This window comes from Rhea pennata, chromosome 8 (genome assembly GCF_028389875.1).
Source record: "Rhea pennata isolate bPtePen1 chromosome 8, bPtePen1.pri, whole genome shotgun sequence".
Classification (NCBI taxonomy): Eukaryota; Metazoa; Chordata; class Aves; order Rheiformes; family Rheidae; genus Rhea; species Rhea pennata.
This window is the reverse complement of record NC_084670.1, coordinates 31,596,240-31,617,621: the sequence shown is the minus strand read 5'-3', so window position 1 is coordinate 31,617,621 and position 21,382 is coordinate 31,596,240. Positions and strand designations below refer to the sequence as shown.

At 44.7% G+C, this 21,382-nt stretch overlaps 1 protein-coding gene across 1 annotated transcript in view; it reads left to right on the top strand.

Moving 5' to 3' along the window:
• The window catches only part of PAPPA2 (pappalysin 2), a 113,307-nt gene that overhangs the window by 22,807 nt on the left and 69,118 nt on the right, over nt 1–21,382 (top strand). Inside the window, exons 3-4 of the mRNA XM_062580916.1 lie at nt 11,840–11,985; nt 20,457–20,750. Coding sequence (XP_062436900.1) covers nt 11,840–11,985; nt 20,457–20,750 — 440 coding nt within the window. The remainder of the gene's footprint in view (nt 1–11,839; nt 11,986–20,456; nt 20,751–21,382) is intronic.

Below are 21,382 nucleotides of genomic sequence, written 5' to 3'. Positions count from 1 at the left end.
TAGAGCTTCTACAATTGATCACAGCAACCAACTCCCATTAAAATAAACCCCAAATGCTATCAACTCCCCCAAGATGTAGAGCGCTAAAACACGGATTACCAGGACAAATTTATCCCAGGGGAAAGTTGATGGCCCATTATGCTTAAGCAACACAAGAATTGTCACATAAGCCAGGAAGTTTATGGGACTTGCATGGATTTGTCCTCCCCGGGGCAGGGAGGGGGTGTTTAAAAGGAAGGTTCACAGGGTGAAACAGTAGTGCTATCACAAGCTCAAAGCCAGTCGCCTAGGGGAGCTTTCCAGGAAACGTTTGGCTTGTTTTGTATTAACTTTCAAGTGTGTATAGAGGATCTGTAAGGCTTTGCCTGTTTCACCAGACCAGACGATGCATTAGGGCTGAAGCCGTGTAAGGAATGCTGAATATGTGGGTCTATTCTTGGCCATATAGTGTTTTCCAGATAGAATTATACATACGTTTTTGTGTACGTTATACAGCTTGGTTGAGTGTGCGGATTCTCTTAGTACTCATCCAGATTTCTGAGAGAGAAAACCCCAAACATATCAGTATATGAATGAGAATGTGCATGAGAAAATTCGGTGGTAGAGTCACCTTATAAAGGAGGTGTTCTTTTTCCAAGTCCTTGCCTTTCTGTTTTAGGGTAGAAGCTCTTTGGGGTAGGGCTATTGGTGTTGCAATGGATCCTAAAGCAGGCTGCGAGTGTGCTGGAAGTGTAGGATTGCAAAGTATTCCTGTGGGTTGCCTCTGGGTGAGAAGTGGCTTGAGAGATGGAAGGATGGTGACTGGGGGCTTGCAACGGGTTTGGGATACTCCCTCTTCACATGTTCCTGGTAGCTCTTTGGATTTCTGTGCGTGGGTAATGAGAGGTGTGAGGTCCTGAAACAGGGCATGTCATGCTGTGCAATTGTAGAGCTGTGCAGCAGAGAGGTATTGTATATTCCTACTCACCACTGGCAATGGAAGAAGGTTATAGCTCTGGCAGATCTCCCTCAGGAGGTGACCCAAAGGGCTGAGACCCTTCAGTGTGGCTGCTGTGTCTTTTAGAAATTGGGGGCCTCTCTCAAGGGAGGCACTAAGATGGGGAAATGGCAGTGCAGGAGAAAGGGATCTCAGCCCCGACTCCTGTGTCTTGGCTCAGCAGAGAACTAGAGGTCCATGAGGGAGCTTTGCAGTCCAGCTGTCCTTTCCGATTAGGGCTTTGCTGCTTACTGTCTCTGCCAAACAGAAATAACTTGCAAGACATGGGCTGGCTGCTGGCGTCAGCTGAAAGTTGCCGTGCCCCAACTGAGGGAGAGGTCAGGTAGTTCCTGTTGAGCCAGAGGTCTGGTTTCACTTGTTTGTCTCCATTCATGCCTCCTTCAATCAGCTTCACTGCAGCCCTCTGCTCCCTTTCGACAGCCTTCGTTTTTATTGCCATGTGTGTGCGTGCCTGCTTCTGACCCAATACTCCTCTCTCCTTTGCTCTGTCCCCTCTCTGAGCCCCTTTTCCCTAGGAGATGATGTCTGTGTTATGGGGCCATGTTAAGAGGCCTCCTCCAAAAGGGCACTGCAGAAAGATGCACCTTCTTCTCCAGCAACACAGCAATGCTAGATGGGATTTGGTTGGGAATCAAGGAGCCAAAGTATTAAATTAGTCTCCCACTTTCTAAGGAAGTTTAATCTGAGGAAAGCAAAGAGGACATAATGTGGATTCCTGCTCCCGAGAAAGAGTAGATACCTATCTATAGAGCAAATATTGTGGGATTTTCTCCTGTGCCATACAGCCAACAGGAAGCCTTGCCCCCTTGGGATCACTGGTTGTTGGTCCTGGTGCTTTCTGCAGTGTGGGGTTGACTCCTATAGGAATTCAGGAGAGGCTACAGGTGTCTCAAGTAGCCACATAACCATTTGGTTTCTTGGGCAACTGAAATGCAACTTGGACAAAATACTGGTGCTTAGGTCCTCATGAATGATTCAAAAACCTCACCTCATTAGTAGATGTCCTAAGGCCAGGTCCCATCTCAGTTATAGCTGGGAAACCAGCACAGGCACATTGAAGTATGTGCTGCTGTAGGCAGTTGGAGGTACAACCCCCATAGCATAGCAGTGCCCATCTCCCTCTGACAGCTGCTGGGATTCCCAAAAGAGCCATCCTGATGCTTAAGCAGTGCCCTCCAGCTGTACTGGGTTGCAGCCACTTCGCATCAGGGAAGCAGTGGTGTCCACCACCATCTGTGCAACAACTAGCAGGGGAGTGAGGCAGTACGCTGGCCTCAGCCTGAGTGTGCATGCATTGTAAAAACAGTGTTCCAGAGATGCAAGCATCTGATGCACATTTGATCAATACAGATTTTTAAGCCAACAGGCCAAGCTGCCTCTTCAGTGTGGAGCTCAAGGCGCTGTCAGGTGGAGGAGAAAATGAGATTGAGGAAGTTAATTGGCAGCCCATCCATTCTAAATTCCTGTTAGATTAGGCTGTGCTGAAGAAAGATCCGTTAAAGATCCTAGTCTCTTCTGAGGAGAGATAGAGGGAATTCCCTACTCCTGCAGTCCTGGTCAGAAATCCTGGAGGCTGGGGGCTGGTTGATGTAGATGGCTTAGCATTCTCCAAGAGAAGCCTCAAATTTGGCAAAGCCTCCTGTGAAAAGCCACAAGAGAAGGCTATATCCAAAGGCAGTGTTTTTGTGTTGCAAGCCACAGCGTTTGGAAGAGGAGGTCAGAACATCTGTTGGTGGGGTGTACATGTGTAGTCACACATGACTGAGAGTCGACTGTGGTGGTGTGAGAGTGCAGTCTGGAATAAACCACTCCTGAGACAAAGCTTGTCGAGACAGACGGATGCTGCGTGTATTCCTTCGGACAGCTGAAAGCACCTAACTGTTAGAAGCACAGCTGGTTTTTCTGCTTTTGTTCCGTCACTGAGAAGTCTCCCTTTCACATCAGAAGATAAGTGAAAACGTTATTCTAGGCTGTCGTTTGTTGCCATTTATCCAACGTTTGTCGAGGCCTGTCCTTTGTGCCTGAGGAGCTGTAAAGCCTTAATCAGTGAGGAGCTGCTTGTCCAGCCTCCAAAATGTGAATTCAAGTGTGCAAAGTACCACAACGAAAACAAGGGGCTTAAAACAAGCCCCTGCTCCCTCACTCTGCATGTAAACTGTCAACACAGCTGTAGCAAGATCCAGAGAGGAAACATAGCTGAAAAGCAAAGAAACAGCTTTGAACAGGTTGGTGGTGAGGTATTAACCTGGTTTCCTAAAATCAGGTGTCATGGCATGGTGCCAGGAGGCAAAGAGAAGTCCCTAATGTCTGATTGTGGTTTCTTGAAATAAATGCCAGCATATAGAGCATGCCTTTGCCTGTGTTCACTCCTGCAGTATCTGGGATCTGTTGATTCAGTCAGCTAGTTAAAAATTTGGTTTCCCTGCCAGTTTATTCAGAGTTTTCCCAAAGAGGGCATTGCTTATAGTTTACTGAACTCCAGCTGATCACATCTACTTCATTGCCTGTGTTCAAGCACTAAGGAAATCTCAGTCCCTATGGATCTGTTTTGGTATTGGTCTCTCTGACGCCTAAAAAGGTGTGACTGTCAAGCAGAGCGCTCTCAGTTGAGGTTTTGGGGATGGGATGGAAGGGTGGAACTAATAATGTGGAAACCTTTATACTTCAAAGTCTATTGAAATTTTTAAATGGATTCAAAGTCTATTAGAGTGAGAACAACCACATCAGCTTGTGTTATTATGATTGTTGCTCCTGTAGATCCAATATATGTATCACACTTGCTGCTCTTCAGGATGACCTGTGGTCAATCCTTCAAATTTCAGGGTGACATTTCTCCAGGGCCCCACTGGAAATGTACTGCATTACTGTATGTACTGCATACTGTATGTACTACAGGTACTGAGTTTTTCTTTTTCCCTCTTTTCATGAATATTTTCGTTGCTGTACTTCCCTGTCCTACTTTTTTCATCTTCATCATTTCACTTTTCCTCCCATTCAGTCCAAATATCACTTTAGTCACCCACCGCCCATCCAACTGCTACCATGTTTTCTCTCCAGCTGGAGCTCTGCTCCAGTACCATGCTTTTAATATTGCTGTACCTTCCTGGAAGAAAACTAAAACTGTACCTCACCATCCTAAAAAAAGTTGGAGACCAAATATTAATTTGTTCGTGGATGAATCTCGGTTATGCTGAGTTTCAGCTCCCTGTCTAGCAGACACACTGCTCTTCTTCTGTGCTCTTCTTTTTATTTCTAAAAGAAGCTTTTACTCTTTGCTTTCACTGGAGTCAGGTTGACTTCTGGGAATTCTCATTTTACCCTTGCTCTCACCAGCCTCTTAGGTGTAGTGCTGTCTGCTAGTCAGTCCTGTTTTTTCCATTCCATTCTTAGTTAAAGACATGTATTTATTCCCCCCACTCCTCATTTAAATTGATCAGAAGGCTTGCTTTCTTGTGTAACTCTTCCATACATTGCTTACCAAAACCAGGTCTTAAATAGCATTGCCTTTTGCTGGTTCAGTGGTAATTTAGTGAAAAATTCTGTTAGTAATAAATAGCTGGGCTGTACTATTGTTAGCAGCATTTGTTCTTCAGCCTATCTTAGGGTAAAATGCCCTTTAGGGCTTTCTAGTCTAATGCTAATATTATTGACTTTCTTACCCAAATCCGACCTCAAGAAGTTGCATACAACTATCGGATAGAACTGGGAGCAGGTATACTGTGTGGATAATGGTCTGTACACTGCTTAGTCTCTTTTCTCAGTAAATCTACGTGAAAAGATCACAATCTTGAACCAGAGCCCTTCTTGTCTTTCTGATCCTGCCCAAAGCTCTGCCAATGCAACTCATTCCAAGCCTGCTGTTTCAATCCTAAAGCCAAATTCACCTCCCACGGGGATTTTGAGGGCAACCTTAGAATTCAGCAGGAATTGCTCATATGTAAAGGAATCTCCTGATCCCTAAGGCCATCACAGAACGATTTTGCCCTGGGTCCCTTTTTGGCATGTTGATCCTCAGTCCCTCATTCAAATTTTAAACTTAGTCTTTTAAGCAGTGCTGCTTTCTAGGCCATTCTTCTGCTGATGGTGTCAGTGCCTCAGAGATGGGTTTTCCCAGGCAGGTCCAAGAAGGTATGTGATGCCCTCTTCCCTTGTGTACGGAAATGGCTTTGAACTCTTCGGCTAGTGTCCAATACCTATTGAAGCTGATGAGAGACTCCTGTTGAGTACAGAGGGCATCATTCCAGCATCGTTGTGCCTCATGATCCCAGGGGAATGGCTGGCTGTTACTCAGTCTTTCCTGAACCTCTTGTACATGTTTCATATCTGTGCCCATTACCAGGGCCTGCCAGCTCAGTGAAAGTCATTTTGATGTTACTGCCTTGTGAAGTTGTTGCAGTGCTGGCATTTATGTTTGTGGCATACCAACAAAGTGCTGGCCTCAAGGCAGAGCTCCTAGGCCACGGTCTTGTGAATGTGAATAGCCGTAATGAGTATAGGAAGATTTTGTCTTTCATCTAAAATAAGCATCCCCCCATTTGTAACAATGCAAGAAATTTCAGGGAAGGGAAACTGAGTGTGTGGAGCAGCAATAGTTCTGAGAACCATCATAGTCTAGTCTGAAGGCAGACCAAGTAACCCATCTCAGCTCATATGCTGTGCCAAGGCGGTACCATATCCCGTCTGCGTCATGGGAGTGGGCTTTGTCTGCCTGCAATAGAGTCGAAGGTGATGCTCATCCTTTCTAGGCTGCTCCTTATGAAGTGATGTTGGAAACAGAGATGGGGATTTGTAAATGCTAGTAAAGACGATTCCGGTGTGGGACAATAGCCTAAGTTTGGAATAAGTCTCTATAGTGGCATCTCCATAGTCTCTATAGATATTCTCCTGTAGCGTCAACAGGAAAGGTATCCTTTGGCAGGACTTGGATGTTCACACTGGACATCTGGAGGAGTTTATCTCTTCAATGACTATACAGCTGAGAGAGTCTGCCTTCAGAAAATAGTTTGTGCCACTTTTCAGCACCTGTCTTCATGGGTTGAGTTGTGGCTCTTTTCAGCTCAGCTGCTCTGTGTTGTGTTAACACTTTCAGCCTTTGTGGAGCATGTTGTCAGTACACCCGCTAAACCAAAAAATTACTGGCAAGTTGGTGCTTGCTCCTGGGAAGTCCAAGGGATTCCTCATTTGTCAAGCAGAAGTTTAAGGAAAAAGGCAGCCTCCCTGCTTGGCAGGAGTAGGAAGAGGATTTTCCTTGCAGTGGGTGAGGGATACAAAGACAGAGCCAGAATCCCCTGTGACTTCATTAAGGCTTCATGGAACTGGCTGGATCTCAAGTATTTTCCAGCTGTCCATGGAGGGCAGTTGGACACCTTCCATCCAACCCCACTCCCACATCCCCTCTGAAATGTCTATAGGGAAAAGGCTCCTATTTTTGAATTGCAGTGGAATTCCTGTGGCATTACACACTGCATCCTTTGCAATACCCAGAGAATTCGACTTGATTTATAACATTGCATGGGGTACGTGATGGCCTAGCTTTTCATTCAGAAATGCCACCATTCGTCTTTCATTGGTAATGGCCATTTTTGTGTCCCTGCAAGGCCCCAAGTCTTCCCTTTATGATATGGCTATCACTAAAATCTGGCCCTCTTGCGCCTCCTCTCCCACCTTAAACCAAATTAAGCTTGTGTGACAACATCATTGTCTTGTACTGCCCAGTAGATTAACAGATTCTTTCCTCTTTCTCATTTGTGCACTAGCGGCACTATTATTGCTGCTTGGAGAAGCAGCAACAGCTCTGTCTTTCCAGAATACATCAAGCTTTCTCCTTTTATCAAACTAGTCCACAGCTTGACTTTCAACATGAGTAGAAAGATACTGTCACCTCCATAGACTAGAACAAAATTGTCAAGGCAGAAGCATGAGGAGGTATGTGACAGTTCTCCAGAGAGGCTTGGTGGCATGGGTGGAGCACATTTTTTTTCAACCACAAGTAAAAAAAGCATTGTGTCTTGAGACCTTAGGACAGTAATAGTTTTCCATGCAAAGTAATACTCATGCAATGGCTTTCCCTTTTGATGTGCTTGAATGGTACATAGAAGATGGTGCTAGACTCTTCTTGGAGTTAGATAGTGATAAGACAAGAGGCAATGACACAAGTTGAAATATGAGAAATTCTAATTAAATATTAGAATTTTTATTTATTTATTTTACCATCAGGGTGATTAAATACTGGAGCAGGTTGTCAAGAGAGATTGAGAAATCTCCATCTTTGGAGATGTTCAAGTCTCAGCTGGACATGCCTCTGAGCAACTTGTTTTGAGCAGGGGGTTGAACTAGATGACCTATGAAGGTCCCTTCCAACCTAAATTATAATTATGATTTTACAATTTGGTGATGATACAGTAATTGAAGCTGCTGGACTTCTTGTCTTCCTTTCCTATCTTCATAGTCTGAAATATCATGCAATGACAGTACATCATTACGTCCCTTACAAAGTCAAGTACTCCTGACCAAGCACCAGGAACACAAAAGCATTGGTGCTGCTCTACCACAATGCTATGGAGTCATACAAGGTCTAGACTTCTTCTTTATCTTGCCTTACATCAACCATGAGTCCCACAAATAGGACAGTATGCAGTGTGGTATCTAAGCCTGCTTTTGAATAGACTGTCAGCTAGTGTCATTCAGGAGAGCTCTGTTGAAGTCAACAGTATCACAGGTGAGCACTTGTCTTATGGGAGGCATCCGTATCTGGACTCATTCCTTTAAACACTATTATTTCGGATGGTGTTCATGCCCACAATCATTTCTAGTAATGGCAGCCTGTGGGCCTTCCTTCCATAATTGCTGACTACTGCTGCATATACTCTTTTGACAAGCTGTGCTCTCTCAGGGTAAAAGCTCCTCTGTGTTGTAGCAGGTCAAGGTGGTGTTCCAAGATAATTGAAGGACAAATGTAGCTGCTCACCGAAGTTTTGTACATTCCTGGAAAAATATTTGCTTTGGATGCGGCAAACCCAACGACCCTTCTCTGCCTCAGTTTTGACTTCTGCTCTATTCTTTATTTTTGCTGCTTGGCTGAAAGCTATGCCTTCACAAGTTCTTGCCCTCTATGTGTTTCTGTGTCAGCCTGCAGCACCCACCCTGCCATAAATATCATCTAGTTCGTAATCCTCCAGCCTTGGAGAAGTTGGGAAGCTCTCTGGGGAGCAGAGGAGAGGATTGTCATTTACCCTATTTGTGGAGACCAAAGGCTGTTCTGCCTTCCCTCCAGGGAAAATCATAGAAGTGCTGAAGAAGTGAGGGAGCATAACATTGGCAGTAAATGACTGGTGAAGGCGCCAGTTACATGTCTAAGCTAAGGATGCCAGTGGGAAATGTGGATTGAGAGGAATCATTCTAGATTTGTTTTTGGTCTTTCTCGCATCTTTAGGGATGCCACCAGGATGGTATTTGTTCTTTTTGTGCTGTAGTGGATGAAATCGGGGTCCTGTCTTCTCCCTCTCCATCCATCCTATTTGAGCATCTCTCTTTTGGAATTGCTTCTCCTATCCCTGACGCCACGCTGAACTATCCAAATCTCTCAATGGAGGAAATAAGTTATTTATAATTAAGGGTAGACGAAAAATGTTGCTAATGTCAAGGGAACAGCAGGCGACAGCCAGAAAAACATCATGTCTCCAGAAGAGAGGCAGCGGGAATATCCCTCTGAATAGGGCTGACGTCAGCTCTCAGAACTTGGACAGCCTGGAAGGGTTTCGGCTATTTTTCCAAGATATCATAGGTCAGGAATCAGTGTTATTTTCAAGTCCATGTCCTCTGAGCAGCTCTGGTGCATGAGGAAGATTTTCTCTCCCCCTTTCCCCTCCTCTACACTCTATTTCTATAAAATTTTTGTTTCTTTTCCTTCCGAGTCATGCCACAAATATGTCCTTCAGGTTTATTTATTCTTCTCCCTATCTATTCCTCTAGCCCTACTCCCGTCTTAGTTGGGTTGAAGAGATGGCGTCAGTGTGGCGCGCGTCTGAGATGCTCAGGCGAGACATCACAGAAAAGGGATCATGTTATCCTAATTTGCTGTTTCCGGTAGGATAGTTTTCTCTCAGCAAACTGATGTGTCTGGGGAAAGTGTTCTGAGAATGCTGCTTTGTGGTGGGAGATCTTGAGGCCTGATGAAGACAAGTTGGTCATTTCATCCCACCGTTAAGTTCTGCCATACAGTCTAGCCAAGGTTTTTCTCAAGTGACTTAAGTTTTGGAGCTACTTTTTTTTGCCGGGAAGGTGGTTGAGATGTGCAGCCCACAGTAGCTTATCAGGGCTGATTGATAGAGGAGAGGTACTCAGTAGGTGCTGACCCTCAGATACTTCCCAAGTCAGTAATGACTTTTGAAAAATCTTTGCAATTTCAGATCCAGAGAAGTGGCCACCTCTGTGTTTAAAGCCCTGCTTTCAACATGCCGTCCTGCTCTAAATTACTCCTGGAATCTTCTTCCCTTATTTTATTTTTTTTTCAGTCACTTTTTCCTCCTTCTCCTCCTCCATTTGCTCTAGCGACCTCTCTCTTTCTAAACATCTCTGTTGTTCTAATAACCCTTCATTAGGGATCCTGCGATTTCAAGTTGTATATTTGCATATCTCTCACTCTCATTGGTTTTCTTTCTCATTTCAGAACTCAAATGAGAACATGTGGGGTTTTTTTGTGCTTTCTTACATAATTCTGTGTGGCAAGGAGTCCACTAAGGGATGTCACTTTTATGGAAGCTGCTAGTTGAAATATAGCTGATGTGTCTTCACGGCTAGTCCAGTATAAAGAAATGGTTGCGTTCCCTTCATAATCTGACCGCACAGCTTGAAGATGCCAATTGCTTCTGGAAGCGTGGGAATAAGTGAAATGCTTTCCACCACCTTAATGTTGCTGTTGGCCTTCTGCTGCAGATTTAGTCATTCTTATGACATATTTCCACAACGGTGCATTTCCATCACCCTTCTGTGGTGATATATTTGAAGCCTTTCCATACCTTTCCCCCCACCTCATAATCTCTTTAGTTAATGAATTCTTCCCTATAGCTTCACAAACTGTGGGTCAGGCTCCCCAAATTTTGAAGACTCATAAAAAATGGAGCTACCTTTCCCAACACTGTTTTAGTCCGTGAGGTTAATGGCACTGATGGTAGGAATGGTAGTACTTGATTAAAATGAATAATAATAATGCCAACAGTAAGTTGGATTTTAGGGCCTTGGGCTGTGCTACAAATACCAATTATTAAGTTAGCTCCTGATCCTCTTATTTTGGAATGTAAACTCCACAAAGACTAACACTAGGATTGTTAGTGTATTGATGAACAAAGATGCAGACCTTTGACCTATGCAGAAGGCAGAGGTGGACTGAAAACTGGCTGAACTTCTGGGTTCAGAGGATTGTGACTAATGGCACAAAGTCCAGCTTAAGACCAATCACTAGTGATATCCCCCAGGGGTTGATACAGGGACCAATACCATTTAGTGTCTTCATTAATGACCTGGATGATGGGACTGACTGGACCCTCAGCAAATCTGCAGACAATACAAAACTGGGAGTAGAGGCTGATTCACCTGGTTCAATGGTTGTGCTGCCATTCAGAGCAACCTCAACAGACTGGAGAGATGGGCAGAGAGGAAACTCATGAAGTTCAACAACAGGAAGTGTAGAGTCCTGCACCTGAGAAAGAATACCCCCTTACATCAGTACAGGCTGGAGGTTGACCAGCTGGCGAGCAGCTTTGCAGAGAAGGAGCTGGGAGTCTTGGTGGGCAACAGGTTGACAATGAGCCAGTCTTGCGCCCTCATGGCAAAGAAGACTGGTGATATCCTGGGCTGCATTAGGCAGAGTGTTGCCAGCAGGTTGAGGAAGGTGAACCCTCCCCTCTACTCAGCCCTGGTGAGGCCACATCTAGAATGCTGTGTCCAGTGCTGAGCTCCCCAGCACAAGAAAGGCACGGGTTTAAAGGAGACATCTTCAGTGAGGGTCATGAAGATGATAAAGGGCTTGGAGTACCTTGGAGTATGAGGAGAGGCTGAAAGACCTGGAACTACTTAGTCTAGATAGGAGAAGGCTAGAGGTGGGAGGACTGGTGGTGGTGGTGAATCTTATCAATGTGTATAAATATGTGATGGGAGGGTGTAAAGAGGATGGGGCCATGCTCTTCTCAGTGGTGCACAGCAATAGGACGAGAGGCAGCGAGCACAAACTGAAATGCAGAAAATCCCAGTTGAACACAAGAAAGCACTTCTTTACTGTGAGGGTGGCTGAACATTGGAACAGGTTGCTAAGAGAGTTTATGGAGTCTACGTCCTTGGAAATATTCAAAACCTGCCTGGGTGTGGTTCTGGGCAACCTGCTCTAGCTGACCCTGCTTGAGCAGGGGTGTTGGACTGGATGATCTCTGGAAGTCCCTTCTAGCCCCAACTGTTCTGTAATTCTCTTTCTTCTCCCTTTGTTTCTCCTCCCATTTATTCTCCTTTTATTCCATTCTCTAGGGTCTTTTTTGACCTCATTGTTCCAAAGCCGCCTTTAAAAGTAAAACTCAACCATAACAACAAAGCTACTGTTACTGGTAGAAGTTCTTCAGATTTGCCTAACTGCATCCTGTCCACACCCCTCACAGGGCAGAATCAGTAGTCTTATGGGACACCTGTTGAAACCAGCCAAATTCTATCGCACTTTCCCAGATGCTCCTGACCTCAGAAGGCTGAGGGTGGAGTCTGTTGCACCCTTTCTTGGAAGATCTTTTGGGGTGTTTTTTGCATCTCCTCTTTGCTCCATTAATATTTTTGCTGACTGTCTCCCATCTCTTGTCCTTGCAGGGCGTACATGAGCGTGAAGGAGCTGAAGGAGGCACTACAGCTGAACAGCACCCACTTCCTCAATGTTTACTTTGCCAGCTCAGTGAGGGAAGAGTTGGCAGGTGCTGCCACTTGGCCATGGGATAAAGAGGCCCTTAGTCACCTGGGTGAGTAAGCCAATGCCACTTGTTAGGGTCTGTGGTTGTTTTTACCTTTCTTGGTTGACCTGGAGAGAATGGGCAGTAAACACTGTTCAGAGATGAGTGATGAGGGAGTGAAGAAAGCTTGTGGCTTGAGAAACAGAGTATTTTGGCTTAAAATACAAGTCACTTCAGGAAACTTTGTACCTGCCCCTCTACCTTAATCCTTCTTTGGTAGAACTTGGTGTTTTGGTGATAAGCAAGCATGTGTTCAGGGAGAAAAGGACATTTGTGCCTGACACACTCAGCCTTTTGGGAAGGGGTCAGTCATGAAGCTGAGCACAAATTTCCTCTGAAGACTAGCACTGATGTTTTAACTAGGGGGTTGGATCTAGGGAAAAATCACTATTATAGCCATCACACAGGAGTGTAAGCACTAGGCTCGGGGAACCGATGAGTAGGAATGGAAGTGTTACACTGATGGTCCCTGAAGCCAAACAAAGCCCACAGAAAAATTCAGAGAATTTTGTGCTTTCCAGTTAGTGCTTAGTCAGGCTGCCACAACTAGGGCATATATGATTATAGGTGTAGAAAATATGACCTCCAAGGAAAGTGTTGAGGATATTTAATGAACAGAAGATCATGGTAACTGACTTTGGATGTGCCAACAGCTGCTGCTATTAGGAAAAGAGTCCCTGTTCCCCACGTCCATGGTGGATAAGGTTATGATGTTGCATTCTGGCAAGACACATTCAGGTTGATGTAAGAAACTCTTTAAATGGTACGGGTGTTGAAGCACGAGGACAGAGAGCCTGGAGAGAGTAACAGGTTCACCATCAGTGCGGACTCTGCAGAAAGGATTAGACTAACATTTGTCATGGATGGTTTAGGTAAGGCTGGTCCTGCAACAGGGTAAAGTGGCTTCTCTGAGACCTTCCAGATCTGTCCTCCATGATTCTGGAAATGGTGAGCTTCAATTTGGGGAACTTAACAACAAACAAATGAACTAAGAATTCCAGTAATTTCAGAGCTGAGACTCCAGATTTGAGTAACTCCAGAGCTGAACAGGCAGAGAGCACCTGCCACTTTCAAATCCAACTGCAAATGTGAGGATGACTATCAACTAAAATCATATTTTTATAATTTGGCTTATTACCTACTGAAGCTGAAGGCTTAATTCTCTTTGGCTTCAGTGAATTAGAGCCAGATCTTTAAGGTCACCAGTCCTGGCAGACTACAAATAGTCAAATGGCAATTACTTCACTAAAATGTATATGCACTGTGTGTTTTCTTCTGTTTCTGCACACGCACTTGTATGCTCTCTCTCTCTCTTTTTTCTTTTTCCTTTCCTTTTTTTTTTCTCCTGCCTCTCCCTCCACCACTTCAATGTCAGAGTTTTCTGGCAAAGGCCTTTACACTTTGCAGTCAAAACACTTAAAGTGTTTCTCAATAAGTAACTGGAAATAATTACTCCTGACACCTGCACAGCAGACCTAGACCTTCTGCTTTTACAAGTGCGTGATGTTCAACCCTTAAAGTTTTATGCTGCCATTAAAGACCTGTTTTAAAGTTCTTTTGTGCCAGTTTCCTTCCCTCAATGAGTTTCAGGACTGGTTTTTCAATAGCATATTGCTACAATTGCTTGTTGAGGAAAGCAAATCTCCATGAAATTTATTCCTTCAGCTTCCAGAAATCACTTCCAAGGCTCAGTTTGACAATCATCTTACTACAGTAAGTGCTTCAGCCACACATGTTCTCTTCAGACCCCTCCCAATGGCACACAAGGAGATGTACAGGAGGGTAATCAGGGTAACTGATTTGATCAAAAGCTTGCATTTAATTCTGGTCCCAGAGTTCGTGTCCAGCCAAAGCCCTTAAGCAGAGGTGGCACCATCTGGAAATGTTGGATCAGGGTTTTACCACTGAAGTTCAGGGGAAAAGGGGTGTTGTCTTGGCTCCAGTGCCAGCGCTGTGAAGTATGAAGCTGGATCTGCACAACTTTGAGACTCTGGCACAGACTGAAGGCTTTGGTTGAAGACTGTCCTTGATTTAAGATTTAATGAGCTTGGGAGGGAGGGTGATGAATTCTGTTCTCTGTAAACAGTAGACTCCACCACTTCATCAAGTGTTTCGTACCACGCAAGACATCTATTATTGTCAGCGCAGACAAAATATAGGGCTGAGCAAGTCACTGATTTAAGGCTTTTCACAAAGCCTCTCATCAGGCCATTGGAGAATTTGAGAAAAGAGCAAGGAAAGCCTTGGGAGGAGTGAAAGTAATAGGAGAAACTTTCCCAAGTGTTGTATAAGAACATGATAGTGACTGGAGAGGAGACAGATTTTTATACAGGAGAGGAGTCGGTCTCAAAGAACATACACTCCTTCCCTCTTTGCATTGATTCTTGCCACTGTCCTGCCTCTCCTGATGCTGATATTTCAAGGTCATCCCTGCTAGTCTACTGACTCTACCACTGTCTGCTCCTGTAGAGCAGAAATGCCACACTGCTCTCCAACCTCCCCTGCCCCCGACTGTTCTCTTGTGCTTCAGTTTTCCTACTGAATCAAACTGATTCTTTGAGTTTGACTCAACTTCAAGAAGCTAACCTGCCTTTTGGCTCCAGCAACTATGTCAAACTTTGCTCTCCATTTACCTTCATTTGTCTCTCTGAACTAGATTTTTCTTGCATGTTTTCAAGAGGAGTATCATGTGACTTCTCTTCAACTCCCTTTTGTTCCTCTGTTTGAAGTCCTCGTCTCACCGCAAAGCTCACTAAATGTGCTGATTCCAAATTGCTTTCCATCAGTTCCCTTATAGATGTTTTTCAGTCTGCCCTTTGACCTCCATGGAAACCCTTCTCTGAGCTTTGAGTGTGATCTTCAAGAGAGTCTTCCTCACCTTCCTATTATCATCCTCACTTTCTGAAAGTCTTCAGTAAACTTTCCTTTTCATTCACTTCTCTTCACCTGTACTTTTTGGGCTACCAGAATTTTGGACACCATTTCTATGCTGATGACTTGGATTTACTGCTCTCCTTCAGACTATTTTCCTCACTAAATTTGAATTTCCCATTTCTATCTGAAGGTTTTGGGATGGTTTATCATCTCCCAAGACTCAGCTTTGAAAAACCAAATCTTCCCCCCATCTCTCCTTAGACCAGGATGCTCATTCCCATCTATCACAATTCTTGTCCTATCTCTTAACATCTCTCTCACTGTAACTGCAGCATTGCATCCTCTTGAAAAACAGATGCTTGCTTTGTTGACCTCCACTCAACATGCAGTGTTAGGAGCATTGGTCCAACTCTTGAGGCAGGAGTTTAGCTAGTTCTATCTAATTAAAGCTACCCATTTCTCTTTCAAAGCGTTTCATAGCCTATCTCTGTAAGTCAGTGCTCCCTTCTTTCAGTGCTTTCTCCTGTGTCTTGCCTTGGCCTTGGCAATCCCAAGGGTGCCTTTGTCAGATCTCTCCTTTGCATTCCTACCTATCCAAAACATGATAAATGGTTTTGGTGCTGTGCTCAGAAGTACAGCCTGTCTTGCTTATGAGTGCAGTCTCCTATTTCTGTATATGCCAAGTCTACTGGGATTTGACTCTTGCATTTTCCTGGAGCCACACACACTGTGATTCCAGGATGTCTTCGTTGTCTATGTTCCTGTAGCACTCAGTCCTGATCTTAGCCTAGTAGCAGTATCAATGAACAGCAACAACAGTCATAGAGGTGTAAGGGATAATGATTGGCTGAAGGAAGGTGAACTACTCTATCAAATTTCTGTAGCAGTATTTCAACTGCAGTGGAGCCTGTAGGCCGAGGCAGCTTACAGACAAACTGGCAGTAAAGGGAGAAAATCTCAGGTGTGTTTCCTCCATCTAACCATACTATCTTTCTCATTCTTTCCACCATAATCACAGTGAGTTCTTCTCAAATTTGTAATGTTTCAGATTGGACTCTGGATTTAATTTTCTGAAAATGTACAAATCTTCTAACTACAAAAATGTGCTATTAAAAAAAAAAAAAAAAAAAAAAAGAAAGCTTTCCATAGTGGTATTTGTTGTGTCTCAAAAAACCCTAGCAATATAATAATGCAGACACTTTAAACATTATAGGTAGCTGCATGTAAATTTTACATAAACATGGTTGAAAGATAACAGAATCATGAATGCTTAATGTTTTAACTATTTACTGTAGTTATATAAGCTGAGGTCAGCTCACATATCTGACTGAGGTCAGTGGATTCTGAAGGACGGCCAGTTGTTCCATCAGAGGTACCTTATGCAATGGCCATCTTCCTGTCTGACTAACTTTCATGGGTTTGTTCCATTAATTGCTGTGACTCAGTGTTTGGGAAGACTGGGCCTGTGATACAAATTTAGGTTTGTGGTTTGTTTGCATTCACAGCTGTTGAAAGATCTCATGTTGTCTTGAGCATCAGTTCTCCACAACATCCCTGAACCAGGAACCTGGCACTAGATTACTGGAGATCCATTGCACCTGTCCAACTCTTTTATGTTGGTAGATCAGAGAACAGCTCCTTCCCAGCCCACTTTGGCAGGAAAAAAAAAAAAAAAGAAAAAAGATTTTTAGTTTCATACTACCCATCTTCATTTATTTACCATGAAGACATCATCTTTGTGCCTCTTACTTATCATTTGTTCCTTCAAGCTCTGCAGTTCTTGCTATCCTTAGAGTGGTGAAGTAGGAAAGATCCTAGCTTGATGATTTTTCTTTTCTTTTTTTTCTTTTTCTTTTCTTTTTTTTTTTTTTTTTTTTTTTTTGAGGCTGTTTTGAATCAAAGCCCTTCAACATTTGTTACTAATCATTGTCAGAACTAGAGCATGGTCCTGGGACTGGGGGGCTTCTGAGGGAAGTGTGCTTGAGGGTGAAGTGGGGTCCATGCAGTGCAAATCATTCACTGCAGTTATGGGCTGGGCATCTCTTGCTGTGTGAGTGGAGCTGGGGCTTGATCTTTGGGATGTTACCAACTCTGCACCTGTAACTGGTAGGCCTTGTCTGAAGGGACAGGGCAAGGTCAGACCCTCAGCTTTCCAGCTACTTGGCCTGAATTTGGTGGGCAAGTCCAAGGAAGTCTCTGGTTCACCTGCTCTGGAGTGCTAGACTCCCTAGATGTCACGGGGACCATATAGTGAATTTTTTAGTTTAGCTGTGTAAATGCTGACCTTGGGGAGCCTCTTTAGGCTGGCTGTCAGGCATGAGAGGCAGAATTCATTTAAAGCCCAATGCTGCTCTTCTGCCAGATCAGAAGGAGACAGAGAGGAGGGATAAGAGAGGGGAAAAGCTTGATCTGCAGAGAAGGGAAAGTGGAGGCTGTTTTTTTTTTGGGGGGGGGTTGTTTGTTTGGGGTTTTTTTGCAAATGGATATTAGTAATAATTGCACATCTTGCCCTCACGGAGAGGACCTACAGAGAGAAAATACAATTTCCTGTTCCAAAACTGGGAGCTTCCGAGAGTGCTTTGCTCACCAAGGAGCTGTGGGGACAGAGAACAGAGGGATAGAGAAAGAAGACAGTTCTCATGTTGTTTCTAATTCCTCCATCTAATTAACTATAAAAAGTACTAAGAATATGACTCTCCTTGTGGAGTGTGAGGGAGGAATGGGATAGGGGGAGCTGGCAGAGAGGAGGGAGTGACTGGCTATGGAGTCTTGGCATCCTGCCTCTGCAACAGTTTTCTCCCTCCCCTTACTGGAGTCCCATTTATTTCCCCCACATGGGAAGAGCTTTGCATTTCTGTTGGAAAGAGGACTGTTAGATCACAGGGCCCTCAGGGCCTCAAGTTCTCAGACATGTTCCTTGTGGTCAGTGCTGCAGAATGAGTGTGGGGCTTTCACATCTCATTTATTTATGAGCACTTTTTTCTTTCTGCTTGAACATTTCTCCTTTCAGCCCTTTGGGCAGGCAGCCCCCTGTCTTTTTCAGACTTGGGTTTGGTTGCAGAGATGCCTTTTCTTTCTCTTCTCTCACCCTTATTTCATGCTCCTCTGTATTAAAAATGACAAGCAACATTTTTGGGGCTCTCCATCAATGGGGTGCTCTCTGCTATCTATAGTCTTTACCAATCTGCTTGAGTGGAATTGGGAGAGGGAGTGGTATACACAAACTTAGTGGACAGCAGGGATACAACCAGACACAAAAGCCCCACAGATCTTGTCATTCTCTTTATTTCCTTGTGGTATATCTCTAATCAGAGCGCTATAGGACTAAGAGCTGACTGAGGGGAAATGCAAGGAGGACTCCTCTGCTTTGGGACTTTACAGCTGGAGTGAAAGGACATACAGCTACTGCACGACTATTTTGTCTCAGGCTAAAAAGCTGCTGTGGGTGTTAAATTCACTCGGTGGGAAGGAAACAAGAGGAAGAATAAGCAACATGAATATTTAAATAGAGTGTGGTGCCGCTTCATGGGTTAATGTCATCTCTGAGCCCCTCCACGTGTCATGCAAATAAGATGTACTATAGAAGATGCTGCCCTTATTGCTTCACCGACTTGCTCAGAGCATCCCTGAAGGCCCCTTTTCCAATCCCAACCCAGTGTTCGTCCAGCATGGCTCCACTGAAGGAGTCTTAGTCCTACTGGTGTCCTGCCAAGGACACTCTGATCTGAAGGAAGCCCTCTCTTGGAAGGAATGCCCTGTACTTGAAGACGTGAGGTAGTCCAGTAGTGTACGGAGCTGATCCAGGAGCAAATTTCAAGCTGTCTACGCTGTGGCTGGAGTCAGGATTGCATAGTGGCCCTCTGCCAATTATAACTTCACAGACAGGGGCAGCAATCAGCAGCAAAGATGCAGTAGCAGAGGCTTTGCTGTGAGGTAGCTGGCACAATAAATGCTCCAGGGCCCTGCAAAGGAGGGAGCAAGCTGTGGTGGAGCCAACTATTTGCTGTACTGCCATCCAAGCTGTCTAGGTTAAAAGTAGTTGGGTAAAAACAGCCTGCCATGCCACAAAGATGTTGCCTGACTTACTGGAGTTAACCTAAACACATGCTGGGATCCACTTTTCCCTTCCATTTCTCTAATCTTCCCCCCAACCCTCCCTCCTCCACTCTATGGCAAAATGGAAAAGGTGGAGAGAGGGGCAAGGAAGAAAAGTTGAAGGGGTAGGAAATTGCCATTGAAAAGCTTCAAAATAGGGAGAAGAGAAGCAGAGTTTCCAAAGAGGTTTTCATTTAGGCTAAAAAAGTAAATAAATAAGAACAGAGCAAGAGAGGGGAAAAGAGAGATGTTTCATTCACAGGTAGCCCAAATGGAAAATTTCCTAGGAGATGTAATACAGAGTTGTAAGAACAACGTGTGCATCCTGGGGCAGGAGTCAGATACCCAGGTAGTGTGCAAAGAGAGCTCCCCTTAGCTTTCCTCAGTGTGACTGCTCCTTGCTCTTCCTGTCCTTTCACTTGCAGGCAGTTGGTCAGGAGAGGAAAACACCCAGTCCTGCAGCCGAAGGGGCAGCCTAGGTGAGGACAAGTGCAGGACCTGTCCAGCTCTGTGCTGTTGCTATCACTATTAGGTAGCAGCTCTGAGCAGTCTTTGCTGGGGTTTAATCCATGCCTGTGTTCTAGCGTCTTTGGAACACGAACCTGCATCAAGTGGGCTTGGAGATTAACTACCCTGTTGTGCCCTCTTGAGTCAAATGGCCGGGACACCTTGGTTGAAGAGCAAGGCTGCACTGCAGCTGCAATGAATGGGAAGTTCTGGCATGGTCCCTATAGTGCTCCTCGCCCACATGCAGATCCTTCTGAAAGAAAGGAGGGGAAACTCTGTTTTAGAAAATCTCACTCCACAGTACACAGTGAATTCAGGGTCAGGTTTGTGCTAGGAGATTAGTGGATTGCGATGGCACCTCATATGACTTTAAATTTAACCCTTTGGCTCAGAGTGTGAAGCAACAGACCATTGATGCTGTCTCAGTAGGGACCAGAAGCAATGCATTTGAGTTTTTAAATGGACTCATGCTGAAGACTGCTTCTAGCTGACAGAGATAACTGTGTCAGTACATTGTTAGGCACCTCATTTGTTTTATTTATAGCTACAGGAACATACATACTTTAGCTACCTGGGCCTGTAGGTAAGATCTCTAGGCTTAGGAAGGTCTTTTGTCCTCTGGTTCAAAAGATTACTCCCCATAAAACCACAGCTTGTCTCTGGTGCCCCCATTTAGACCTCCATTTGGAGTTGTGTGTTAGTGTGATCCAGAGCAGGCACTGGAATCACAGACACAGGAAATGATACAGAGGGAAACAGTAACTAAAATGAATATAGACTGGGGGGGGGGATGTCAAAAAGCAAAAATAAACCCACCCACCCACCCACCCTGTTCTAAAGCAGAGGAGCTCTCTTCCAGTCCCACAAGATGTGGAATACATCCATCTTCAGGTTTCCATATGACCAGAAAGCGCAGCGGCAGAACTGTTGCTAGCAAAGGTGAGTAACAGCAACTGCCCAGTGTCTCTTTGTCTTGATGATATTCTGTGTGCTTATAATTCTAGGTGGAGTTGTCCTCAATCCAGCTTATTACGGTATGCATGGCCACACAAACACCATGATCCATGAAGTGGGACATGTCCTGGGGCTGTACCATGTCTTTAAGGGAGTGAGTGAGCGGGAATCTTGTGACGATCCCTGCAGGGAGACAACTCCTTCTATGGAGACTGGAGACCTCTGTGCTGACACTGCTCCAACCCCAAAGAGTAAACTCTGTCGGGATCCAGACCCTACAAATGATACCTGTGGCCAGACACACTTCACTGGAACACCCTTCAACAACTATATGAGTTACACAGGTAATGAGTAATTTTCACAACAATTTGTAGTGGGTAGTCTTCACTATAAAGTTGAGTTTTGCTCCTTCCACCTTTATGGATAATTGCTTCCCTCATGCCCTATTCAATGTGATCTGCAGTTGCTCCTGATGGTCAGGGATAGGGAAAGTTACAGTCCATGTTTGCAGAAACAACTTGGCCCCTTTTTCACAGAGATCTGTTTCCGTCTGCCTCTCCCTGCCTTTCTGTGGATCATTGGAAATGTACTGAGTCCAGTCTTGCCTGTCTGGTGGCATGCATTCGTTCTCCACTTTAAGCTCCTGAAGCAACATCTTATTAGAAGCCTAATATAAATTTTGGACTTTCAGGTTAAGCCCCTTTGGCTTGATTTCCAAAGGGATGCTGGGAAGGGCTGGTGTTTCTTCTGGCAAGCCAGGAGGACTGAGCCCTGGAGAGCAATTCTTTTGCCCTTTGAGAGCAACTCCTGAGAGCAACTCCCTTGAGGCCAAGGTGTAAAAACTTACATGAGTCAGATGAGCACTGAGGACACTGCTGAGGCCACAGCGGTACGGAGAGTCCTGATGTTCCAGTGCAGCCATGGCAAGTGCAGGGTTGTCGAGCTGCTGAGGCAGTGCCATCTTGTGGCATTGGGA